This window comes from Equus przewalskii, chromosome 26 (assembly GCF_037783145.1).
Source record: "Equus przewalskii isolate Varuska chromosome 26, EquPr2, whole genome shotgun sequence".
NCBI classification, from domain to species: Eukaryota; Metazoa; Chordata; class Mammalia; order Perissodactyla; family Equidae; genus Equus; species Equus przewalskii.
Genome location: NC_091856.1, coordinates 30,936,642 through 30,963,339, shown reverse-complemented (window position 1 = coordinate 30,963,339; position 26,698 = coordinate 30,936,642). Strand labels below are relative to the sequence as shown.

The 26,698-nt window shown below is 50.7% G+C and overlaps 1 protein-coding gene across 7 annotated transcripts in view; it reads right to left on the bottom strand.

The window, feature by feature from the left end:
* STXBP1 (syntaxin binding protein 1) overlaps window positions 1-26,698 on the bottom strand; it is a 65,060-nt gene that overhangs the window by 2,015 nt on the left and 36,347 nt on the right. For 3 of the 7 annotated variants that reach the window (XM_070596597.1, XM_070596600.1, XM_070596599.1), the window contains 14 exons: window positions 26,160-26,263; window positions 24,025-24,173; window positions 22,147-22,231; window positions 21,372-21,502; window positions 19,939-20,046; window positions 18,833-18,893; window positions 17,039-17,104; window positions 16,248-16,328; window positions 13,888-14,026; window positions 13,094-13,203; window positions 11,662-11,763; window positions 9,865-9,950; window positions 6,881-7,035; window positions 5,261-5,386 (listed from right to left, as the gene is read on the bottom strand). In XM_070596597.1, the coding sequence (XP_070452698.1) occupies window positions 5,277-5,386; window positions 6,881-7,035; window positions 9,865-9,950; window positions 11,662-11,763; window positions 13,094-13,203; window positions 13,888-14,026; window positions 16,248-16,328; window positions 17,039-17,104; window positions 18,833-18,893; window positions 19,939-20,046; window positions 21,372-21,502; window positions 22,147-22,231; window positions 24,025-24,173; window positions 26,160-26,263 (1,487 nt within the window). In that variant the 3' untranslated portion in view covers window positions 5,261-5,276. Of the gene's footprint in view, window positions 1-395; window positions 5,387-6,880; window positions 7,036-9,864; window positions 9,951-11,661; window positions 11,764-13,093; window positions 13,204-13,887; window positions 14,027-16,247; window positions 16,329-17,038; window positions 17,105-18,832; window positions 18,894-19,938; window positions 20,047-21,371; window positions 21,503-22,146; window positions 22,232-24,024; window positions 24,174-26,159; window positions 26,264-26,698 lie in introns of all 7 variants that reach the window. The other 4 variants (XM_070596598.1, XM_070596601.1, XM_070596602.1 and 1 more) reach the window with 2 other exon arrangements.

The following is a 26,698-nucleotide window of genomic DNA, read 5'->3' as shown; positions in this document are numbered from 1 at the left end:
GATTCCCAGATCCTCATCCGTTCCCCCGCCCCCACCCTGGTCTTAGTCTAGTGGAAGCAGGGAGGGTTGGGGTTTGAGGCCATGTCACAATAGGCCTGGGAGACATTTGGGGACTGTGGATAAACACCCCTCTGGCTCAGGCAGGGTCCCAGGCTGTACCAAAGAAGGAGCCCGCCTCTCCATGGGGGCTCAGTGCAATCGGCCAGGGGACAGGGCAGCTGCATTTCTAAGTCTCTCTTGAACTCAAGGTGAAGCCAGGGAGAGAAATTCCAAACCGTATGGCAGGGGAAAAGGCTGGGGATGGGACGGGGGGTGGGGAGGGGACTGTGTGTGGAAAGGATGGTGCCTGGTAGGGAGGAAGTTGATGGGCAGAGCACACTGGGGGAGCCACTGACCTCGGTAGCCAGCTGGTTGGTCCTGCCGTGGTGGGTGGGACCTCAGGTGTGAAAGGGAAAGGGCCGGGTACCTGAGGCCTTACCTTGCAAAGACCGCGCATTGTAAGAGATTGGAAATGCTTGCAAAACTTTAAGCTAATGGAATTAGAAATACTTCTACTGCAAAAATAAAAAAATAAAAAATAAAAGTAAATGAAGTCCTTTTTCATACGGAGAGAGATCTAATAAGTGCAGTAAAAAAAGATGCATGGATCGTGTGGTTTGGACATGGACTTACTCAAACAGAACAGAAGTGACTGGCGTGTGAGCATGAGGCCTGCACGCATGCAGCAGTGGGCTTCAAAGAAAGAGATCCTGGTGGGAGAAACTGAACAAAAGAGATCCGAACTTGAAAATGTGCCTCCCGGGAGATGCGGGCAAGGGACGGGCCTTCCTGGGAGGAGGGGAGCAGAAACCGCAGGATGCTAGAGTCCCACCCAGAGGGCAGGCAAAGGAGGATTTGGCCAGCTTGTGGGGAGTGATTCCAAATACCGGGGTCCCTAGGCCTTTGACGGCTACTTGCTCAGCTGACCCGTGACTGCTCGAACTGCAGGCTTTGAAGCTTCCTAGCCAGTCCAGACCAGCAGGAAACTCGTACAGCCCTCTCTACTTTGAGGGGCTTCTTCCAACAGCCGGTGCTCTGCAGTTCAAGCCCCAGCCACCAGGTCACTGCTCTGCTGAGGAAGCCTGGCTCCTTCCTGGAGGCGCCGAGGGTGATGTCCTATGCGGGCAACCTGCCCAGCCCTGCGCTCTGAAGCTGACTCGTTATTCTGCAGACCTGAGGCCCCTTCAGCAAATGTGACAGGTTTCAGCACTATGTCCCTGGGCGTTGCTATGGTGACCTTTTCCTCCAAAGTACACTCATTTCCGTGACCTTACCAATCTTCCGTTAGTCCTAAGAGAGGTCAAAGGCTGCTCCACAAATGAGGAGACAGGAATAAAGGTTATCAAACTCTGAACAGTGAACCATTGCCAAAATGAGGGCCTTCCAAATCTCAACTCGGCGCAGCCCGTGTGTCTACACCCTGACAGGCAGCTGTGGGTCCTCCGTGCGGGGACTGCCACTTCCAGGTAAAGGTGAGAACAGGGCACGTGCTAGAGAAACTTTTGCTAACAGTCTCCCCCTCCCCCATCCACTGAGTTCCAGGAAAAAAGAAGGCCGGCTTGAACTAGAGGAAAAGTCAAAAGGGGCCTCTGATCAGATGCCCACCCCAAAGTGCTCCCTATCCTTGCTTACATTCAGGATTTGGGGGAGACCAAAAAGAGGTTAAGGAATCCACGCTCTAGAACTTTCCAATATTATCTTATTATTGACCATCTGGTGCTCCCAGTCTTCAGCTGAAAGAACAAAACTTCCAGGACCAAGAGTGTGGGACAACCAGAGAGGCCTCCGGGGCTCTCCCTGACAGGCACAGTCCTGGGCCCTAACTTGCCTGGTCTCTTTAAAGGACCCAGACCAGCTGGAGTTATTGCAAACCACCCCCCCTCTGCCCCCCTAGAGCCTCTTCTTGCCACCCAATCATCTGCATGTTTTAACACCTGGTCAAGCTTTTCACCACCACAAACACTGCAAATTGGGCTGGGTGAGTTTGTAATCCGCGTTTTGCAAACATTCTCATTTTGAACCCATAGGTGGCTGACTGTATGGACCTTCCAGAACAGGAAGGAGGTCCTATGGCTCTGAGGGTCCCTCTTATTCTACAGAACTGGAAGATTGTGAAAGATGAACAGTGGTCCCCAAAAACCACGTCATCCAGAAGTCTGTCAAGGCTGTGGGCCAGACACAGCGAGCTCCGCCGGGACACAATCCTGCTTTCCTCACTGAGAGAATCTGAAAATCAGGAGCGTCCTTACAGACCAGCTGGTCCAGTCATTCCTGGGTTTGGCTGAAACAGCCCTCCTGACTCAGGACATCCAGGGTGGCGCCAGGGAACATGCACGTCTGAGAGCAACCCCGGTGGGCGTGGTGGTCCGCCAGGTTTGGAGAACGTGCTCCGGCCCACCCTGCACCACAGACAGGGGAAGGAAGCCCAGAGCGGTGGCGTGCTTGCTCACGGTGGGTTGGGGACACAGCCAGGCCCAGAGGCCATGCCACTGGTTTCAATTCCAGGCACCCTGTGGCCTCAGGCCCCAGAGTGGAAATGCAGGGGAATGCTTAAAGAGCAGCTGGGCCAGGGCTCGGCTCTGAATTAGGATTCAAATCTGAGTGGCCCTGAAAAATGAAAGTTGTATGACCCCAAGCTGGAATAAAGCAAACATTCAACATAAAGAAACAAAAGCTTTCTCCCAAGTGTAAGTGCTGTGTAAGAGTCTAATCCGGCCGGCTGGCCCTCTTTCCTCAGCTTCTCACAGCCTCCGACATTCCCAAGGGACAAGCACTTTAACATAAACCACCCAGTGTAGAGGTGAAGATCTGATCAAAAGACTTCACGTCTCAGACATGGGGGATGATGGATTGGTGGGGGTTAAGATGAGCCTTGGTGGTATCTGTGCACATCAGCGATCCACGCCCGCTCCCTTTAACCCAGACCCTGGGAGCTGGCCTCAGCTCCAGGAGAGAGAGGGGCCAGCAGGACAGAGCGAGGCACTGGTGCCCACGCACCAGCCTGCTGGGGACACCCTCATTCAGCACTGAGCGCAAAACTCTTAAAAGCTAAGTTCCCGCAAGTACCGGCATTGGGGACAACCCTGGCTCTCTAATGTCCTGTACTGGCCCAGTCTTTGGTCACCTGAACAGTCACAACAGAATGGGGCAGGTCAGACTGTGACCTGCCTTCCGGCCTCCGTGGTATCAGGGCTCTGTGCCTCGCTCTTTCTTAACCGAGCTCTCTAAAACCCAGCACTGCCCAACAAAGCATTCCAGAAGCCGAGAATACAACCAGAGTCCACTCGCGCTCTCTCTGCTCCCACGGCAGCCGAGAGCTGCTCTGCTGATGGGACGTAAAACTAAGGATGACAGTCTGCAACGGGGAGGCTGCTTCCGAAGCAGCGAATCCCTGGCGAACCCTAGCAGGAGCCCTTGGGGTCCGGGTTTGTCAGTCTTCCAGTCCTGCAAGTGTTCTGCCATTGCTGCTGCCTCGACTGAACACCTGTCCTTCTAGAAGCCTTAAAACACATCTTGCAGTGAATGCCATCCACCTACCTGCCTTCTGCACACAGGACCAGCTGTCTGATTCCAAGCTACTGAGGTGCTCTAAACAACGACTGTTTTTCAACAATGGCTCCTACTCACCACCCACTGGCCTTGCTTTCTAGGGGAAGGCAGCCTGGGCTCTTTCTCACCTCACCACTGCCCGGGGTGGGGGCAGCCATCTCTTGGCCAAGGGAGGGAAAGGGGAGGAGATAAACGGGTGGCCTCCTGTGGACCTTTAGAGAGAGTCCTCCTTGGATGGAGCGCATTCTCTTTATACAAACACGCATGCTCTGATGTATCCCTAGCCCAGCCCTGAGAGAACGCTCCCCCGAGGTTCAGCAGAGTGCACGAGAGGGGGCAGGACCGCAGGTCTGAGTCACCGATCTGAATTACTGAGTGACAGCAGGTCAGAGCTCGGAGGAGCCTTGGGGCCCTGCGATCCAGCCTCCTGTGTTCCACAGACTGTGGCTCAGTAAGGGGGAGTGACCCGCAGTCACAGGTGCTCGTGGTCTTTCCACTACTCACAGGTGGCTCATGCTCCATGACTCACCGGCCACGTCTAGCCCAGGGCAAGGGGGCATTTTCAGGGCCATAGTCAGTGGAGCACATGAAGTGAGGGACACAAAACGTGGCCTCATCACAGAATGCCTAACATAGCTCAGTGGCGTCCTTCAGTATCAGTCGCCATTTAGACACATTATAGGAGATTCCGAGCACATAAGAAGGATGGAAAGAGAGAGGAAGGACGAGGACAAGAATAAAATCTGGATCATCCACCAAACAGACCACGAGTTCCTGGGAAACTGAGATAAAGGCACGTGAGGGAGAGAAGATGCTCTTTAAAACAACACACTGGTGTTAAGGCCGGTTTCTAGCCCAAGGCTCTCAGATCTTACCAAGACCTCAACAGGTGTAGGACTGTGATTACTCAACTCTTGAAAGGATCCACAGGAGAATTAAGATAAAAGCACCTACTAAAAGAGCAAATGACTATTCGGTGCTGTTTTGCCCACAGGAACGTGAGACATAAGCTCTTTGCACTGATGGCTGGAGCTCACCAAGTACTTAGTGGCTCATGGCCCCATCACCCCTTAGAAATCGTTCTGGGCTAAGCACCCGTCCTGGGAAAGAGGTATTTACACATCTCCCTCCCCTGCCCTGGAGGTTATTCTGACACTCTCTGCCGAGCCTTCCTTGTGATCAGGTCCCCATGGCTATCTCCACTGGAGTTCTGCCTTCTTGGACACGACAGTCCCTTGAACTCCTGCTGGCCTCACTCTCAAGTCCCCACATCACATCACACCAGGACGCTCTGCGTTCTCTGCCTGGTGCCCACAAACCCACCCCTGGGCCAGCAGGCGTGGGCACCAGGCGGCCGGCGCCCCTCAGCTGGCAGCTTCCTCTGGAGGCCTCTTCACGGCCGTTGTTCTCACTTTCGGTTTGGAACCCAGTGGGCTGCAGCTGGCCGAGTGAGCCGGCGAGCTGGAGCCCAGGGGTCCTCGTGGCTGGGAGTGTGAGGGTGGCTTCGGACACATTTTCAATCGGTGTTAAGAACTGCAAGCATTTTCTAATTGAAAGAAAATCAAAGAAATAATAAACTGAAAAGGGAAAAATAACAAAAAAGAGTGACGGAATAATCAAAGAAAACCCTTCAGAGTGGAAGAGTTTCTTTTCTGTAATAAGCTGCTTTTACTTTGTTTCTCTGGCTCTCACTCCATTGTTGGAGCCTGATCCTCAAAAGATACCCTAGAGGACTCCCTGAAGTCGGGGTGTCTCAGGTCCATGAGAAATTTGGTGGGAGTGAGAATGTGAGTAGAACCTGCAGGAGAACAGAGGCCAGCTGACTGCTTGAACAAAGGAACGTTACAGGAACATGCCAACTTAGGCCTACATTGTAAGCAGCCAACGAGGTGTGAGAAAGCAGGACACGCACGCCACGCACACGCACACGGCCGGCATGCACCAAGCGGGCGAGGCCACACAGCGGACGTTAGCTGTCTGCACAAGGCCTCCCCGTGGATCTGCACGGGCAACTTTCTCTCCCCAGGTCTCCACCTCCCAACGGGGAACCTCGAGTCAGGGCCAAAGTCGAAGAGGGAGATTTACACCCAAGCCTGGCTGGGACAGCTTCTGCCCAGGAAAGCTGTGTTTGAGCTGAGAATTAGCCGACATGGTCATGCAACATGTATGCAAGCAGGGAACAGAGAGAGCTTTATCACGGGGGCCTATGTAATAAAAAGGACAAAACAATACAGGGAGAAAGGGTAACCAGACAGGGTAAGCTTCAGGGAGTGGGGAGGCAGAGCGGGGGGAAGTCCAGTCTCCCCACTGAATTGGTGGTATCTAGAAGGCAGGGTGAGAGTGCCAGGTCCATCTTGATAGACCCAGGAACGGCCATATGCACTGGTCTGCAGGACACGCTCACTCCGAGACTTGGGGGGCACTGTGACCTGGTCACCCCAAAGTGGAGGTATAAAACTGACCCATTGTATCAAGATAAGGGGAAAGGGCAGGGCCTGGTCCGGGCAGCAGGTGCCAACAGCCTCTTGTCAGTCAACGTCAAGAGGCACCCTAGGCAGGTGCAACTCCATTTTAAGGGAAAGATAAGACAAAGGGAAGGCATCTGGAGCGAGCAAGATCTTTCTCAGCTCACTCTTCCTCTCCCAAGCCTAGAAGTTGTGGAAGCTCCTGCAGACACGAAAAAGGAGAAACTCCTCTCCTGCTGCAGTAAGTCAGCTCTTGTGAGCTGCTGCCTTTCTTCTGGAAAACCAGCAGGAAATACTAGAAAGGGTATAATCGGCCTAGAAGAGGCAGGAACTGGTAGGCGAACCTTAGTGGAGTCCAGCAGTCAGGCCACTATGCCGGGACTGTCCATCTCCAACTGACAGGAGAGCAGGGGTCATAATTTACCTTCCATTCCCCGAGCATCTTTCAGACGCGAAGCCCAATGCCAGGACCCTGACAGGCCAAGTGCAAGCCTGTAAGTGGGTATGGCGAACCCCATGTTGTTGGGTAAGGAAGTAGCAGCCTGGGAGCTGAGGGTCTTGCTCAAGGTGCCCACTTGGCAGAGCAGGAACGTGAGCCTGGGGCTGCTGGAGTCCGTGACCGGGCCCTTCTCACCGCATGCAGTGCCTCTCATCAAGACACACGAGGAAGAGACCCTTCGCCCCTTAGCTTCTGCCGTCCACAAGCGGGCCTAGAGACTACATTTGCAGGAGTGATGGAGATCGAGGACAGGATGACACCGACGCGTGGAATGGTGTCCAGATGCAGTGAAGCAGCCCCTTCCCCAGAGAAAACGTGCCCCACTCACCTATGAGCACTTCCCACTTTCCGCTGGCTTGGGTCACCTCGTAAGCACAACGCATCTCATTCAGGCTCACGCCCCCGAGGATGAAAATAATGAGGCGGGGACCACTGCGGTACTCCCCCGGGGCCTTGTTCTTATGCCAGTGCCCGTAGCGGGCGCTGGGGGGAGAGAGAGAGATTAATGACGTTTATCTGCACTCACGGTATTTGTCACTTGGTGCCTCATGACTAGTTTCCAAGTTCGTTCTGTGTGTCAGTGTCCCAAGCACAGTAGGTGCTTAGTAAGCGGTGGCTGAATGAACAGCCGTGCAAATTAGCAAGTGCTTTGGCTGCTGGGAGAAGCATGACAGCGCCTGAGCCATGACCTTGTCACTGTCTTAGAAACAGGTAGGCGACAGACAGGCTCAGGTTGGCTTTAAAGTGTGACATGCTAAGTTCAATAATAGCTTCACCCTGCGTGACATCCGTCCAGGCTTCTACCCTCTGTTGTCCATGCTGCTAGGCTTGTCTGGGCCACTCTGCTGGCAATGAGCAGCGACGACAGGGTCTGAGGCCTGTCTTCAGGCTGGCACATCGACTTACTGAACAGACAGACGTGCACTGAGTGCTTCATGACTGGGGCGCCCCTGCCCCGAGGAGCCAGCCCTGCTGAGATAAGGGCCCTCGCCCACCCAGAGCTCATGGCTGAACTGGGGAGGGTGGGAGAAGGAAGCAGGCCTGAACCGTGCTATGACAGAGAGGGGCTCAGTGCCACAGGGACACACAGGGGAGGACTGTCTAGCATTGTCTGGGCATCACTGGGGACGGTTTCCCAGAGGAGGTGACACTGAGCTGTCTCCTGAAGGACACACATTTCAGTAGTGGGACAGTTCTCAGAGGTGCCCCCTCTCCCCCTGGGCTGTCCTCAGTGGGTCTTCACCTTGTCCTCAGAAACAATGAGAAATGGGTCACTTCCAGGTAAGAAAATGGGGAAAACAACAAAGATGAAAACAAAACGAGGACAGTCTCCTGCGGACAGTGAAATCTCTGCCCTTATTCCTGACTCATGACAACATCAAAGTCACTTTCCAAATCTCGAAGGCCATGGGGGCCCATTTGGGCCAATCCAGAGAATTTCACAGCCATCTTCTTTGCCTGAGCAACCAGCTGACAATCTGCCATCATCAGCCAGCCTGGCTGTGGCACTACCGGGGATTTTGTATTTTACTCCAATGTTGGCAAGAACACTGCCATCAGAGGGGATGCACAATGCCACAGACGCCGTGCAGGCCTCTGGCCCAGGCCCAGGAGAAGGCCTAAAAGTGAAGACAGAAGGAGGAGAGGAAAGAGAGGGAACGGGCGGGCACAGCACGAGAAGAGGGACAAAGAAGTCCACACGGAGCGTGAATCCTGGAATTGCATGCTACGCCAGCGCCACAGGCCACCCTCTCTGGAGCTGGTGACTCTCCTGCTCCACGCTCATGTGTTGTCTTGCCTGTTCTCAGGAGCCAAGTAAAGCCCTTGCTGTCAGAGGAAAACAGAAGCTGCCACTCAGGAAAGGCAACAGACGTGGCTGTGGGTCAGGGAGGAGCCTGGACCACACAGACGAGGGAGCAGAGAGGAGTCTGGAGGTGAATGCAAGAAGACAGCGTCGGAGAACCAGGGACAGAAGTATGGACTGCTGTCGACTCACATCTCGAAGCTGAGACATGTCTGAGCATCAGCAGGCACGTGGCAGAAACCCAGCCCAGGGCACCCACATTTCGGTCAGGAGCGAATCTGAGAAATGCGTCTCTACGCAGACGATGCATTCATCCCCTTTTTAATTAATCACTAAAATAAATTAATCAAAAGGGAAGACAGAATACACTGAGTACCTGCCACGTGCCAGGCTGTGTTCTAGGCACTGAGGACAAAAAGGACACAAATTTCTGCTCTCAGGAGGCTGACATTCCAGTCAGGGGAGACCAGCAGGAAACAAGATAAACACAAAGAATATGCTAAGAGGTGGTGTCATCTATGCAGAAAAACAGGGCAGGGCAGGGAGATAGGAAGTGTTGGGGAGGCTTGGAAATTCTTATTCTTTATTTTTGTAACATCTTTACTGAGAGAGAATTCACATAGGACAGAATTCACTCATTTAAAGTGTACAACTCAACCGTTTTTAGTAAGGTCACAGACTTGTGAACTATCACCCTCAGCAATTTTAGACCATGTCATCACCCCCAGAAAGGAACCCTGTACCCATTAATGGTCCTTCCTCATTCCCCCACCTCCATCCCTGTCCCCAGCAACCACGAATCTACTCTCTGTCTCTATGGATCTGCCTATTCTGGACATTTCATAGAGATGGAATCGCATAATATGTGGACTTTTATGTTTGGCTTCTTTCACTTGGTCTGTTTCATGGTTCATCCATGTCGTAGCACGGATCAGTACTTCATTCTTTTTTTGTTGTTGTTAAGTAATATTCCATTGTATGAATATACCACATTTTGTTTATCTGTTCATCAGCTGATGGACATTTGGGCCGTTTCCACTTTAGAGCTCTTATGAATAACACTACTAGGAACATGGATGCAGTGTAATTTTAAACAGGGTGGTTAAGGAAGACGGGAGAAGGTAACACTTGACTAAGGACCTGAAGGAGATAAGAGGTGTAACATGCAGATAAACCTGGGGACAGATCATTTCAGGCAGCGGGAACAGCAAGTACAAAGGCCCTGAGGCAGAAGTGAGGCAGAAGTGAGCCAGGCGTGTTCAGGGAGGAGCACGAGGCTGGTGCGGCTGAAGTGGAGTGACAGAAGGAGGAGTGAGCGATGGGAAGCCAGGGCGTGCAGGGCCTCCCAGGCCGCTGTAAGGACTCGGCCTGCACTCTGGCTGTGATGAGAAGCAGCAGGAGGGTTCTGGTGGAGGAGGCCGCATCACAACAGGGCTGCCATGTAGCTGACACCCAACCAGAGACGGGCCCACTCACTCCCGCCTGCTTGCCCAGGGATTCCCGCCTACCTGACGGCGGTGGTGCTGAAGGACGCAGAGGAGCGGGTGGAGATGTAAGGGTAGTGTTTGGTATCGAGTTTGTCCTCAATAGTGTCCTGGAAAGAAGAGAGAGAGATCGGGCCGGCCATTTTTGACGAGGGCCGAAGGGAACCCAAGTGAGACGGCTCGAGGAACAAGCCACTCAGCAAAAACCCTGGCCAGCTTGGCAACGCCCAGAGCTCCGCTGCCTCTGCCTGCCGCAGGGCGTCCGGTGCAGGCCCCGGCTTGGCCCAGGGGCTCTGGCACCAGCTGATACACTGAGGGGAGTTTGTACGCCTGCTCTTGGAGAGAAGTTTTTTAAAAACATTAATTTTTCTTGCTTCCCTTCCAATTTAGTTTTTGTTTTCTCTTTTACCATCTATGCAAGGTTATAAATGTTGCATTCTGTCCAGCAACATCCCGACACTGCCATCAGTCTTATAGAAACTAGGCGCAGGCAGAGGCTCTCATACCAGGGAAGAAGGCCTTACACCCTCTGTTTCCAAGGGTCTAATTACCTGGTGGGCGGAATCCAGCTATCCACCCCCCACTGCCTAGAAATCTCCACTCCTCCTAACAGCTACCCTGTGAAGCCTACACCTGTCTCTTTGACCGACTGGGGAGGAGGGGGAGGAAAAGGGAGCCAAGAACAAAGGAGCAGATGAGACAGAGGGAGTGGCTTTGCCTACCCACCAAGCAAAGAAATGTAACGGTTTCTAGATGTCTCGGGTTCACCCATCTTTTCTTTTGTGGGTTTTAAAAATAGGAAGCTGACTCACTCTATACATTTAAAACATATCTATTGTAATGTACAATTCAGTGGGAACACCCAGACTGCTAGGAACTGACGAAGGGATCCTGGGCAGGTCCCCTCTCCTTGGGACCCCTGTCCTGTCCACCTGTCAAGTGCAGGAGACAGACAGACTGTCTTCAAGCTCTACCCCAAAGGCCTAGCAGGGTGGGACTCTAAGCAGGGCGTCCTTGAGCCACAAGGAGAGAGGGGAGGGACACCACAGGGCTACCTTACACTCACGAATATGAAACACCTACTGTGCACGAGGCATGAGGCCAGAGGACACGTCAGTTGAGGGCACAGGACCAAGAAATAAAAAGATGACCCAGAAGGCTGAGCACACACACACACGTGAAAAGCATCGCTGACACACGTCACAGGAGCCCAGGGAGGCCTCTGTGGTGCTGGGTGGTCAGACAGGCGGGCGGTGGGCCAGAACGCTGAGCCCTGATGGGGGATTTGAAGGCAGGCAGGATTCAGGGTACGGAAAGGAGAACAAGAACATTCCAGGCGAGGGATGGGCTTGAGCAGAAGAGCAGAGGCAGAGACACGCTGGAGGGTCTCTGGCTGACGGGGAGGCTGGGGAGGGGAGCAGTGGAGGAAGAGGAGGGGTGGGCCGGGGCCATGTTTGGAGGCCCTTCCACACGCCGAGGTGTGCTGCGTGGCTTACCCGCACCTTCAGCACGGAGCTCATCACTCATCTGACCTTCACATGCTGTGACGGGTCTGGTTCCTTTGGACTTGGTACCATTGGGGGGGGTCTCTAATATGGACCTAAATCATACAGACCCCGGGGATCTGAGTGTGGCAGTCTATTGGAACAGCCCTTCATCAACCCTCAGGACAAGTATGCTGTGAGGCCTGAAAGAGCTCTGGAGACCTGGATGCAAATCCTCAAGGATACAAAACCCTGGGGAGTCACTGCCACCTGACAGCAGGTGACGCCAGAAGCATCTGGGCCTCCAAGTGCAGCGCCCCAGCCTGCCCTCACTGACCTCCATGATGTCTTTAATGATCGGGGTCCATCGTGAGAGCTGGTAGGTCTGCTCACTGATGCGCTCCTTCCGCTCTGGTTTGCTCCTGCGACGCAACGTGGACTGAATACAAACACAGAGACTGAGTCAGGGCCACTTGGCCCTGGGTGACCTTGCCGGCCCTGGAAATTCTCTCCCAAGGACTCCCTTCAGAGAGTCAGCACTGACAAAGAGTAGTGAGTGGGGAGGTTTCCCTGGAAAAGCCCAAAATATGCCCCCTGGGCTCAGCCCAAGAATCTGGTGCAAATTTGGTTCTTTAAAGCCAGGAAAAATGGCAAATGTGGGTCAAATATTCTAGTGCCATTTAAAAAACCCACATAGTTAAAAAAAACAGTTTGCTGCTGATTATAGGAGAAAATAGTACTTTGGGTGTGGCTTATTCGTTTTGTTTTTTTTTTTAAAGATCAGCCCCATGCTAAGATCTGTTGCCAATTTTCTTTTTTTTTTTTAATTCGTCTCCCCAAAACCCATGGTACATAGTTGTATATTCTAGTCATAGGTCCTTCTGGCTCTGCTATGTGGGACACCACCTCAGCGTGGCCTGATGAGTGGTGCCATGTCACCGCCCAGGATCCGAACCAGCAAAACCCCAGGCCACTGAAGCAGAGTGTGCAAACTTAACCACTTGGCCACAGGGCCGGCCCCCTCTCTTATTTTCTGATTTTGCTTCAGAAGCACAGGATGTACAGAATGAATCTTCTCCATTCTCATTTTGGTCCCTCTTGTGAACAAGGGTCTAAAAACACCAAACCTCCGCCCGTTACAGGTCTCAGGTCTGGTGGCTCCAGAACAAAGTTTTTGACTCCAAGCATCCAAAAGGAGGGCCTCTGCCGCTCTGGCTTTGTCACCTGTGGCGTGAGCTGACTGCCTGCAGGAAGGAGGCGCACAGTGGGGCTCCCACAGGGAGGTTCCCAGCAGAGTGCTCTGGGGAGTGCTTAGCCTCATCCTTGAGTTCTGGAGCCCCTGGCCCCCCATCACTTCCAGAGCTCACTGTGTGCTGAGGCCCCCAGACCACCTGCCCTGAGTTGCTTCTGAGTCATGGCCGGTGAGGCTAGTGTCGTATTCTCACCCTCACAGCACACGAGTCTGGGTGTGCAAAGGCAAAGCCAAACTGACCTCAGGGGACGAAGGGTGCGGCTGACGTGGCTCCTAGTTTGGGCTGCTTCACAGACACAGCTGGGCTTGAATGACTGACTCCCTCACGCACACGTCTGGGTTCTTGGTGTTAGACCTCTATGTCATTGCACCTCTCTCCCTTCATTCCCCTGATTTTATCTGTTTTCTCTTTCTCGATGTTGAGCAAGTGCCTATAGCCACTAAGTCGGGGAGAACAGATACGACACACCAGCTTCCCTCTCGCCCCTCCCTACCCCCCGCAAGGCTGGCCCCTTACGTCTGTGACAATGGGCACCCCGAGGTGCGCCATGTTGGTGATGATCTCGCTGTCCTCCGGGGGGATCTGGGCGTGCTGGATCAGTTTGTTCAGGTTTTCCTCAGTGATTCCTGAGAGAAGAAAACCCCCGATCACCACACCCAGCCTGCGCATCACACACCCAGCAGAGCCGATCTGCCCCTCGTCCTTGGGATTAGTGGACACTCATCTGTGCCCCACACAGACTTCACTGTCAGAAGAGGACAGGTCAGGACTCTGACGCCACTCCGCCCTAGGCTGTGACCATCACAGTCTATATCACCGCCCCTCCTGGTCTCTGTTTCCATCTGTCTCCTTCGTCTCAGCCACCCTGCCCACCCCTGGCCCACATCAGAGTCGACTTGGACAAGGAGTCCCTGTGTCCATCTTCTGTCCAATGACACTCATGGGCAACTGTGATGTGGGTAAAAATCACTTATTTAAAGGCATAGATTACAAATGTGATGCAAGTTAAAACTATCCAGCAGATCTACTCTAATAATCTGGCCATAAAGCCAGCAGGCCCTCGCAGCATCCCCACCCTGTCCTCTTGTCACATATCCCACAGCTCTGATTAACTTTAGATTACTGTAACAGATACTCAGCCACCAGTGCAACTGATTTGCCTACATGACATTTCCCCAGATGCAAAGACCCCTTAAATTAAATACCCTTTTCCACATCTTTTAAACTACTTGGCCACTTTGTCTTCCCTCTCCCGGCGGCCTCGCTTTTCCCAGGAAGGGCCGCCCCTCCTTGTGCCCCACCGTCCCTACCATTCTTCAGAAAGATGTAGAGAAGGATGATGCGGATCTTGTCGTAAGTGCTGACGTTCGCATCCAGCAGAATGGGGACGATGGCTCTCATGGGGTCTTTGATCTTCTCCCCCTCAGCGTCTGTGCCCATGGCCAGGTCCTGCAGAAAAGACACCCTGTTGGCCCCATTTCCAGTGGCAGTCTGGACAGAGGGTAACTATGAGGAAGCTGGTGGTCCACGAATGTCTGGCATTTGTAGCTTGCCTGGGGGCAGGTCTCACACAGGTGCTTCTACTCTCACAGTGCGCTGTAATTAGCACTGAGGTAATCAGCATTGTTTTTTTTTAAAACATCAGTGAGAATTGAGGAAAGCCCCAGGTTTCACTTTCCAAAGACAGAAACCACAATGACCTGCCATCTTGTTCAAAGGTAGGTTGTTCCCTCAGGTGAGTGCAGAGTACCTGCACCACGTCCATAGGTCAAGCCTCAATCCTGGGTCGCCTAGAGGAACAAAGCCCTGCCGAGGGATTGGGGCTCAAAGGGACGCTCTTCCCACACAGGAAGAGCTTGGGCACAGTTAGCCGCCTCTGCCTGGCCAGATTGTCTCCACTCTGCTTCCCTGGCACTGAAGGACATGCTTTTTGAGTTTTAACTACCTAGGTTTATAATCTGTTTTTTGTTTTGTTTTGTTTTTGAGGAAGATTAGCCCTGAGCTAACATCTGCTGCCAATCCTCCTCTTTTTTTTTTGCTGAGGAAGACTGGCCCTGAGCTAACATAGTGCCCATCTTCCTCTACTTTATATGTGGGACGCCTGCCACAGCATGGCTTGATAACTGGTGTGTAGGTCCGCACCCAGGATCTGAACCAGCGAACACCAGGCCACCAAAGTAGAACGTGTGAACTTAACCGCTGCACCACTGGGCTGGCCCTCACCTCTGTTTTTAATCTTCCAAATGCTTCCAGGGTGAGGAGAAAGAAAAAAGCCTCCCAAACTGCAAATCCAACCCAGGGAGATGAGGAGAGAAGGGCTGACAAAAGAACTGAGGACCGAAGAGAGTGAAGTAAGCACTATGGGCCCCACTTGACGACTCAGACAGGAGTCTGCTTGCTCTCTCAGGCCAGAGAAAGCAGCATGTCAGTCTTGGCAAATCAGCAACCATCTGGTCTCATTCTCAGACACCAGTGGCTGCAGCTTCCTCTGTAGCTCTCACAGAGGTTGCCTGAAGGGTCCCTTGTTTTCAAGATCCCAGGAGTCTGTGACAATGATGATCTTGAGTTTGGGTCTCTTCCCAGTCTGGGTCCCAGGCAGGTGGGCCCCCTCTCCGTGGCCCTTTCACCTCTTGGTCCTCCCGCCGGCCTAACAGACGTTTGTCCAGCAGGACCTGATTCTAACATCCTCTAAAAGTCCAATTAAATACTATGGAGCACTTCTGAAAAATTGTGAGCTTCCAAGGATTAATCCCAAAAGCAGTTTTACTGATGCAGGTAGAACCTATTTTCTGGAGGGTCTAGTCCTTCTGCAGAGGCCACCTTGTGTTCTCCAAGATCACTGGTGAAACTGACCGATTTCAGCCGGGCTACTTCCTTGTAGAAGAGTCAATGAGTCTCCAATCGTCCAATGAAAGGACGGGTCTCATAAACCTGAGCTAAGCCTGTCACGTCAAACCAGAGGATTAAATCTCAGCTTCACCCTAAGAACTTGAGATGCTTTTTTCTGTGAAAAGGGACCTTCAGCCAAGGCTTCAGAATCGCTGAATGCCTTCTCTTCCCCTAGAAGCTGCTCCTAGTTGAGCAATGTTGTCACACTTCAAGAAAGAAGTCCCAGGATTAGTGACCACACAACACTGCTAGAACGTGTGGCAGCATTGTTATCTCCCTTTGCAGATGAGGAAAATAAAGCAGACAGAAATAGGCACGTCAAACACATCAGTGACGAACTCAAATCCCACACTCTCAACTTACAGTCCTAACTGATCGGTGAGGCTGTGGGAAAATTCTGACCCGCTACTGCTCTATCCTCGTTCAGCCTCTAGGTCTCCAAAGCCAGTGTGGGCACACCAGGAGGAAACGTACTCGGGATATAAAGTCCAGCCAGCCTGTCAGTGCAGGGCTCAGGGCTCCACACATCTCTCTTCAGCCATTCCAGGGGAAACGGGGCCTTGGAAAGCCAGACATGCACAATGCAAACGGCACAGCACTCCAGACCACTCTAGTCCCTACCATTGAGAGTGGCACTGCGTTGGCTCCAGAGAGTTGAGGCAACATGAGCTAGGAGGCTTTCCCATCTCTACATCCTGTGATTCTGCAGGATGTTCAAGGTCAGACATGATACTTCAGCTGGGTCAACGGGCCTGGCAGAAAGAGGAGGAAGGGGTCCTACCTGCTCCACCCGGCAGAGTTTATCCACGGTGCCTTGGTAATGCTTCATGCAGTCCTCGGCAAGGTGCAGGTGGGTGGAGTACTAGGAAGAAGCAGAGAGTCGAGGTCAGGAAACCACTCGCTGCTTCCTGCAGCATCTACCAAACACCTGCTGTCGATGAACCCTGTGCCAGGCGCCAAGGAGTCTCCAGCCTCATCGAGGAGACGGAACAGGCCTCCAAGCAGGTCCACAAATACCACAAGGGAGACATTTTTGAGTGTTAGGAGAGAAGGACACATCACATCCTGAAAGAGTCAAGAGTTAGGAGAAACCCTTGAGGGGGTTTCACAGTGCTTCCCGAATTCTTTGAGACTCCTCCCTCCGGGGGCTGGAGCCTAATTCCCCTCTCCCTGGGCATGGGCCGGATTTAGTGACTCGCTTCTAATGAATAGTGTGGAGGAAGCGACGCAGGACAGCCCAGACCAGGACAGAAAAGCCATGTGACTTCTTCCTAGCACTCTCTTGGGTCACTGGCTCTGGGGAAGCCAGCTATCATGTCGTGAGGACACTCAAGCAGCCCGTGGAGAGGCCACGAGGTCAGGAACAGGAAGGATGAAGAGAGACAAAGAGGAAGAGGATAAAAGAGAGTCAGGAAACAAGCTATCCCAAACTTTCCTTTTTTCCTAATAAAAATTGAAGACGACTGAAAATCTGCGGATTTCAGTCAGTCAGTCAGAGCAGCGGGGCTTCGAGCAGTCTGTGTGCAGCTGCTCATCCTCGTGACTCCGATCAATCGTTTCGGGTCGCCGTACCTTGCTGAGCTCCTTCTGGTACTGGGGCATTTTCTTCAGCATCTGGGACAGGTCGCGCATGGTGGTCTATAAGGGAGAGGAAAGCAGGAGGTCTTAGTCCAGTGGCCCTGATCTGGGAGGCTGTGTAAGGACACTGGGTCCAGGACAGGACAGCAGCCAGCACCACAGTTCCCAAGGGCTTGCTCTCTCACTCTCGAAATGAATCCGTTAAACACAAGGTCATGTGTGTTTAGATTTCTAGGTCTCTACCTCCAAAAATTATTGATCCAAATATCACGCCCGTCTTAAAGGTGGGGAACTGAACTCTGAAGTCTAGCAATTATGTTTTGTTTATTGGACTAGAAAGTTATTGAGAGCATAATTCTTGCCAGAAAAGGATGATATTTCTTCTACACACTGCTTTTCTGCAGATTCAGCTCAAGTGGTCTCAGGATCTGGTTCACAATTCGTCCCAGCAGGATGACTGTAGTCGTATAGGTAGGTACAAAGAAAGGAGAAGGAGAAGAAAGGCTAGAATCTGCATCCTGACTGGTGAAAGGGTCTGTTGACATTCTTTTTCTTTGGTGAGGAAGATTGGCCCTGAGCTAACATGTGCCAATCTTCCTCTATTTTGTATGTGGAATGCTGTCTCAGGATGACCTAATGAGCAGTGTGTAGGTCCATGCCCAGGATCCGAACCCAAGAACCCTGAGCCACCAAAGAAGAACATGCCAAACTTAACCACTACACCACTGAGCCAGCCCCCTTTCAATATTTTTTTTCTTTTTTTTTTTCCTGAGGAAGATGGTTGCCCTGAGCTAACATCCATGCCAATCTTCCTCTATTTTGTATGTGGGTCACCACCACAGCAGGGCTGATGAGTGGTATAGGTCCACACCTGGGAGCCAAACCTGGGCTGCTGGAGCGGAACATGCTGAACTTAACCACTAAGCCACAGGGCTAGCCCCTGTTTACATTCTAACTGTGTGATCCACCTAATCCTACTCATTTATCCAACAGAATTTCTTGAATTATTACTACACACCAGGTACTTTTAGGTGCTGGAGATACAAGGACAAGAAAAAAAAAAAGAAAGAGATTTCTGCCTTTATGGAGCTAACATCGAGCAAAGGCACCATTCCAACCGAGTGGATTAGCACTCTGAGGGAATCACAAGTGTGGGTGCACAGAGCAGAGGCACCTCACTAGTCTAGGGAGGAGTCAGGAAGATTTCTCCAAGAAAATGATGCCTGAACCAAGGGACAGGAACTTCACAAGACAGGGCCCAGGGAAGGAACTCAGGCATGGCTGGAGCAAGGTGGCAGAGGCAGGAAGGAGGGAGGCAGAGATGAGACTAGAGAGAGTCTGTGGGGCCTGATGACCTGGGTGCTGTAAAGCATGCCCCCAGGTGGGGGCTTGATTCTGCTAGGAACGGGAAGTCACTGAATGGTGTTAAGCAAGGGAGTGATACAATCAGAGCTGCATTTCCCCTGACTAAGATGGGTAAGCCAGCTCTGCTGAACAGTGAGGGTAAGGAGAGGCCCAGGTAAGTTAGGTTATAAATTCAAATTCTACCACAAGTGAAAAAAGGATTCACAGTCCTTCTGGCTTAAAATGAATTATGATCCAAAACAGTAAATATTAATCCTCAGAGTAACAAAAAGAAGCTCTCTATAAGTATCAAAAGACAAAAATAAGACAAAGCGATACTAGATGAAGCAAGGACAGCACCCCTCACTCGCTAGGCCCCCTCCCTGCTCCTAGAGAGAACGCAGGGATTAACTCAAGGGCACTGGGGCGCGCACACGGGCTTACCTTCTCTCCAGTATTCATTCTCTTGCTAGAAGAAAAATCTTTCAGAGAACGGGTGACTTCCCTGGAAAACAGAAAGAGGCAGCTAAGTTTCAAAGCAGCCCCGGACGTGTCAGTCTGGGCGCTAGAGAAGTCGTGCAACAGTCTTCCTCTGGGAATATTTGGCGACTTTTCCTGCCATCATTTAAAGTGATTTTCTTAGAAGAGAGAGAGAGGTACATCATTTTTCTAACTAATATTCTAAACCAGAGTCGGGCATTTAAGATGATGCAAGAAGAGACAAGAAAATATTAGGACATCTATTTATGTTCACGTTACTTCATCCTTTTTAAATTTATCTTTCTGTATATGCTGTAAAATATACATATTAGCACAATAGAGCATACAATTAATTCACAAATGTAAATATTGGAAATATGAATCAACATTTTTCTAAAGTTGAGTGATCCAAGTTTGGAGACCACTTTTCTAAACAACAGAACTATCCAAGCCTTCTTCTGTTCTTCCTTGTGAATTTCCTGAGGACGTCACCAATTCAATGTAGCAGAATGTGTCTTTCTGCAAAAGCAGAATTGTTACCTATAGTTTAAAGTCTTATAACAATGTTTAGGTATTAGAAACATTTTCAGAGCAAGAAACAGTTCAGTGTATATAGAAATCAGTTCTTGCTCAGAAATTTTAGGTAAGACAACAGGGAAGGAAGATTACCCACCAGCTATATAAAAGCTAATTGAACTGTATGAAGTGGAGCTTGGATCTTGCAATGAATAAACTGGCATAGATGTTAAGTGTTTATAAAGCATTTTGCTGAGAGAGCTACAAATGCTTTCCAAAAATTCTAAAAGCAACCTTGACATAGAATGTCTGTTCTGACTCGGTGAAGTCAGGGCAGCTAGAGCTCAGAGACAAGAAGGGGTTCGCCATCATTCATTAGCATGTTGGTGACCTCGCTGAGCAACAAATGCATCCACTGAAGAGCTCTGCCCAAGCTGCCCAGAGTACGTGCCTGAGCAACCACGATGGGAGAGAAACGCTTGGCCCTGTGCACAGGGGAGAGCCCTGGAGCTGGGGGAGTGTCCGGAAACAGGGACGGGTGGGGGGGCTCTTACTGGGACACCTCTGCGATGTGCTTGTGGCGCAGGGCTATCCAGAGGTCGTCGTCCTCGTCCAGGAGCACCTCCTTCACCCGTGCCTCTCCGATGCCGCTCGTCTCATACCTGGAGAGGAAAAGCCCCCACAAAATTTATCCAGTCCCTTCCGGTTTATAACAGACAAGAGCTCACAGTCCTCAGCAGACAGACGTTCCACGACTGATTTCATGACCAGCCTCTCGACCACCTGATGTGTCACTGTCTCTATCAGGTCTGCTCTGTCAGCACTAACAGGGCTGCGATTTCATGGGCAGGGAGAGACCCAAAGCTCTATTCAAAGTCAACTGACCTGAAGTTCTGTTCTAAAATCCTCAGGGGGGGCCAATAAGAGCTCCACTGCAGGCATCTGGTTCAGGATGTGAAGTCAGGTTATGGGTGGGTTCAGTTACTTTTAAGTGGAGGGTGAAGATCACCTTGGTTCCTCTCTGGGAAAGGACCGGGACACCATCCTCAGATGGGTGGTACCTAAAGATCTTTCAGCAGCTACCTGCAACAGGCCCTCAGCATACTTTTACATGTGAAATCCTGAACATCTAAAGGAAAGCAAGGGGCCAGCCTGGTGGCACAGTGGTTAAGTGCACACGTTCTGCTTTGGTGGCCCAGGGTTCGCCAGTTCGGATCCCAGGTGCGGACATGGCACTGCTTGGCAAGCCAAGCTGTGGTAGGCATCCCATATAAAAAAAGTAGAGGAAGATGGGCACAGATGTTAGCTCAGGGCCAGTCTTCCTCAGCACATAGAAGAGGATTGGCAGATGTTAGCTCAGGGCTGATCTTCTTCAAAAAATAAATAGATAAATAAATAAATAATAAAGGAAAGAAGAGTTACAGGTACCAAAAGGGAGAAAAGCTGAGATTCAATCATACTTTTAGAACCTTCATTTTGAAACCACTATCTTTATAGTTAACGTTATACAATAAATGACATGAGAAAAATACAGTCCTCTTTCAGAAAAAGAAAAATTAGTTTTTTAGAAGCTGAGTTTCTGATGATGGCTCCCAAGAAAAATGTTTGTAATGAAGAAAATAGCTCCTCTGCAAATAAAGTTCAGTAAGAAATTCCTATTGATACATTTCATCATATTTCATGATCTATAATTAAGAAGTTTCAAACTCTGAATAAGACATACATTCACAAATCATCATCCTAACACATCCAAGCAGGCTGTGAACTGAGGTGTCATGAGCTGTGAACTAAAGATCTAAAGTTCTTGTTCTCCCAAAAGGGGCGTGAGTTCCTGGCTGGGTTTTGGGAACTCAAAGAAAAGCTTGCAGGCTTATTAGCAAGATTGTATCAATGCAATGCTTTTCCTAGCATTAGGGACTTCCTTTTCTTCTGTTAGTGTTTTTGGTTCATTTGCCAAGCTGCCGTCACTCCGGGTCTCTATACTCACTTGTAAACATCATTCTCAATGGGCAGCAGATCGTAACTCATAGCCTGAAAGGTCAGCTCGTGGAGTACAGGGGAACTGGGGTCGAAACCACGGTCCAGGATCAGCAGCTGGGAGCGCGCCTTGTCTGGGCCCTGGAAAGAAGGACACAGGGAAGCTTTCACAAGCCACCCATGCGGCCCCAGCTCCTCCAACTAGCCTGGCGACCCCTCTTGTACAAGGTGGCAGCAGGACGAGAACTGTGAGGTAAAGCCTGCCGAACCCGCGCTGGCCGCTAGTCCACTCGCTGGTTGAGGGGAGCACCAGCAAACACCACGCGAGGATCCACTGTGTCTGCTTCCTGAGGGTTCTTTAAGGCAGATCCAAAGCTGCACTGGGGTCCAACGTGGGCTTCTGAAGGAGGGCACCACCTAGGATCAGCCACAAATAGGGTGACCCACCACCCTGTCTGCCTGGGACCAAAGAGGTTCCCAGGACCCGGGACCTTCAGGTTGAAAGTCAGGATGGTGATGGAACAGTTGTGTCTTGACTACAGCGGGGGTCACATGGATCTATACACATGATAAAACTGCACAGAACTACACACACACACACACATACACACGAGCACATGTACAAACTACTGCAGTCTGAATAAGGTCTGGAAACTGTACCAGTGGCAGGAACAGTGGCACTCACACACACTCTGTGCGCAACAGAACCCAGCTGTCCCCAGGACGGCCACACAAACACTGGGGTCGCTTGACGAGTGAACCACGTGAACCACGTTCAGACTCACCTCCCCCATTGTTGGGTCATCGGCTTTGTAGGCGTCGAGCTTGTCCTGGATTAGCTGAGCCAGCAAAGCATTGTCCTTGTATTCCCTGACAAAGGAGGAGTGACACAGGGTGAACTGCCTGTACACCCAATCGATGGCACCGACTGCCCTCAGGGAGGAAGGCAGGACAGCCCGGGGAGGGTCAAGGGAGACATGAGTTTCATCTGTACTGCTCTTTTACAATGAGATTATATTCATATATTATAATTAAAAAGGACAAATAAAATACTTAGCGCCTGGAACATAAATGACTTTCTAGTCCCTTCTTTTTGCTAAGTGAAAACAGAGGTAGTCTTTCCAAGCAGCTTCAGACAAAGAGCCACATCTCAGCGGGGGCCTGGCCATCCATCCTTACCCCAGGATCAGGCTGTCCGAGCCTGACCCACCTGATTCTCACACCTCTCAATTCAAATTCCCTTGGGTCTACTTTTGTTTTATTGGCAAGTGACATTTCTGCCCGCAGAGCCAGAAAGATGTAAGTGGGAACCTCTGGACCTTCTCCTTGGCCGACCCTGACAGCACTTCCTGGGGCTCCTCCCGAGGGTACACAGTGTGTGGCTGCAGCCTGCCATCTGGCCAGGCTCTGTGCTGAGGTGGCTCCATTCCCAGCCCATCCCTCCCAGGAACGAACTCCAGGTTCCCACCGCTCTGTCAGGAGACACGGGCTGGGCCCCCATTTCCTAACTTCCACCAGGCTTCCGGCAGTGGATGCCAACAATGGAGGGAGGTGTTTTTCTACGGCTACATCTTCCACCAGACGCTGAAGGAATAAGGACAGGAGGAGCAGCGATCCTTGGCACTTCAAGTTCAGGCCCTCAGCTCCTCTTGCAGCGGCCTCCCCCTTCTGGTTTCCCCTGGCCCGACTCCTGCTCACACTCCCATCTTCACACTCCCACAGCACTGCGTTCACTCCCCTGTGCAGGCCCCCACAGGTTTCCCCGGGATAACCCCGGCAGGACCTAATCCCACACCTGGCATTTGAGGCCTCCAGCAAGGGCTTCATCTCGCCCCACTGCCCCACACGTAGACTGTGCTGGACCACCAATCCTCCTCAGACTTGCTCTTTGTTTTCCCAGCTCCACGCCTTTGTCATCCCAATGGCAAGAGCCAACTGTCCACACAAAATGCCCTCTGCTCCTCATTGATCTATCCAAATCCTAACTGTCCTTCAAGACCTGGCTCAAATGTCCCCTGTAGTCTGAAGCCGTTCTTGATCCTCTCAGCTCAAAGGGCCCTCTCCTGACTCGGGAGGCCCCAGCCCTTGGCTTTTGCCTTCCTAAGGCACTGGCCTCACAGGGCCTATATCATAGGTGTGCATGTCTTATGCATACACGTTGGCATCTTAGCTACCCTCCCAGATCAGGGGCTTCCAAGGGCAGGGGCTGTGTCTTCAGGGTAGGCGCCCCACCCCCACCCCCGGCACTTAGCACACAGCAGGTAAGTGATAAGCGAATGACTTTGTAAAATCTGAGGAATGTGTCCTTTGGAGAATTATTCTCTTTGTATTTTATCTTACTCTGAAACATCTTCTGCAAAGACGACATTCGTTTTTAAAGGCTAGAAGGAGAAGAAAAACTGTAGGAAACCTGGGTTGCAGTTACATAGGGGTTCACATTTAGCTATTCAACAACTGCATATGTACATCTCCTGCCCTTTTCTGCATGTATTATTATATTTCACAATAAAATTCAGAACATAACAAGAGCGGCAGATGAATAATTATACAAGTGAGATGCTCAAATCTTGACTCTCTTGAGACAAGTGCCAGGGAACTTTGAGAAATTCCTCCCTCGGCAGACACAGGAGAAGCCACTGAAGGCAGACTGGTGGCCGCCTTACCCCCGATACCGCACAGCTGGGTACTCCTTCAGAGTGGCACACAGGGTTGCGATCTGCTCTGCCAGGCGCTCCAGTATCGGATTCTTCATCTGAGCCTTGTGGGGACTGTAGAAGCTTTGGAAAGAGTCAGCCGAGTCTAAGGAATATACCTGAGACAGGGGCAAAAAATATATAGATAGATATAGTGTTTGCATGCAGAACGGTGAACTACTGGGGTTTTCTCCAGTTCTCATCGTGAGTCTACAGAACGTGTTTTCATTCGTTCTACAAATATGTGCTGGCTGTCTGCTGTGTGCCAGGCGCTGTGCTGAACACTCGGGAACTCTAAGTGACCAAACACAACCATCTTCGAGGAGTGTGCAGTCTATTAGGGGAGGCAGATGATAAACGACAGACACTGTGAAAGTACATTTTACGGTCTGTGAGGAAGTGCTAAGTGTACGAGGGCATAACAGAGCAGGGACGAGAGCGCCCAGGGGCTGGGCAGGGAGGACACAAGGCCTCCTTGGGAAGGTGAAGCTGGAGCGAGGGCTTGCAGGAGGTGAGCGGTTTCTCACCAGCAGGCGCCTTCCACGGGGAGGGAACGGCTGGCGCCAGGGCCCGAGGCAGGCGCGTGCTGCTGTGTCTGGTGAACAATGAGGCCAGGAGGAGAGGAAGCACGGTCAGACCTCACAGGCCACTGTCAGTTTAAACAAACAGGGAGAAGCTAGAAATCGTGCTGTGACTGTGGGCAAATAAAGGGGCTTTCATGGATTTAATAATTTCCTATCCTCAGTATATGTTCTAAGCATTTTTCTTTTTTTTTTTAAAGATTTTACTTTTTTCCTTTTTCTCCCCAAAACCCCCCGGTACATAGTTGTATAGTCTTCGTTGTGGGTCCTTCTAGTTGTGGCATGTGGGATGCTGCCTCAGCATGGTGTGATGACCAGTGCCATGTCCGCGCCCAGGATTCAAACCAACAAAACACTGGGCCGCCTGCAGTGGAGCACAAGAACTTAACCACTTGGCAACACGGCCAGCCCTGAATTTTTCTTTTTTCTTGTTCTTTTTTTTGGGTAGGTTCTAGAAGTTTAAAATTTCCTCTTAAACTACCTAGTCTACTACTCATCAGAACTCTTTCAGAATCTTATTTATGTAAACTACCCTGATCCTCTAGAAAATGAGTTTTTGTAAGAAAAGTTTATTACTTTTTACTTATTTCATAGATTTAAAAAATCTATGAAATATAATATGGCTGAATACGCTTAAGTTGGCTGTTGTTCAATCCAGGTGGTGGCAGGGCTCACACAGAGGAAAAAACATTTCCTGCCCTCCAGCTGGGAACACGCTTTAGGTCAAGTGAGAAGGGAAAGAAAATGTCTTTAAATGTTCACACTGTACTTTTTCCATCCCTCATTACCTAAGAATAAGTCACTCTCTGGTGTCTAGAAGCTGATCTATAAAGACCCAATATGCCACAATCATTTTTTATCTCTACAAAATGCATAGCAGTCCTGTTATTTTTGTTTCTTTGTTTGCTAGGAGAAGACATTTTAACAAACCTTAAAATATTAAGAAATGAACTCCGTCTACTCTCTCACAATCAGCTTCACCTTTACTGGGTTGACAACTTTGTTTTTTTCCAAGGAGAGAGGTTTGCTGCACCGCATCTGGCATTTGAAGCGTTAACTGCTAATGACGAAGGCCACCATCTGTTCTGTCAGCACATGACAAGCTGAGGTTATTTCTACATAAAAACAGCCTCCTTTGCAGCAGATGGTGTTGTCTGATCCCTGCCCCTCTTCTCCTTCTGTGCTTTTTGGCTTGGCTACTTTTTGGTTATTCAAGGAGTCAGCCAATAGAAGTGAACACTGTGAGCAAGGCTGAAATGCATCCAAGAAAGGCACAATGGCTGAAAAGAAGTCAGAAATAACTGGAGAGTAAGACGAGGGCTTGGGGCAGACCCCTAAGGAATATTGTTTCTTTCTGCCAGGTTAACATCCACTTACACCATGTCATCCAGCAATTCAGAATATGCTCTCTTCCCTCCCCCACTCTCTTTATTGCACCCCTGCCCCACCCTCTCAGAATCTGTCAGACTTCCTGCTAGAATAGCCAGGATGCAGATTTCCTATGCACTCCCCACTCGGCCTCACCTGGGATTCATATGGGAGAAACGCAATGTTGATTTCCGTCAGAGTTTTGATGACTTTGGCTGCTCGTGATTTCACCAGCTCATTAAACAGGGCATCTGGACAAGCTGCAAGAAGGACAAAGACAGTAGGTTTTCCTGTCCATTTGCTGGTTCTGGTGGATTCTTTATTTTACGAGGATTTTAAAAAGGCAACTAGAAAGTTCATCCCAGCCCAAACTATCCATTACCTCGAGGGTGAAAAAGGAATATAAAACCACCTCCCAGACCCTCAACATATAACAAAGAAACAAATGGCAATAAAGACTGAGATATTGAGAGCTAATAAAAACCATTTTCTGATATCAAGGAAATGAAGAAAAAGAAAAAGATTAAGAAGGGATGAGGCAAAGGCCTATAACATAAACAAACACCAAACATCTAACATGCTTACGAAAAATAAAGAAAAATAAAATCATTAGGAAATGCAATGCAGGCATTTCCCCTGGACCCTCTGAGGAACTCAGCTGCAGAGACCCCCTTGGGGGGGACCATGATTTCTAA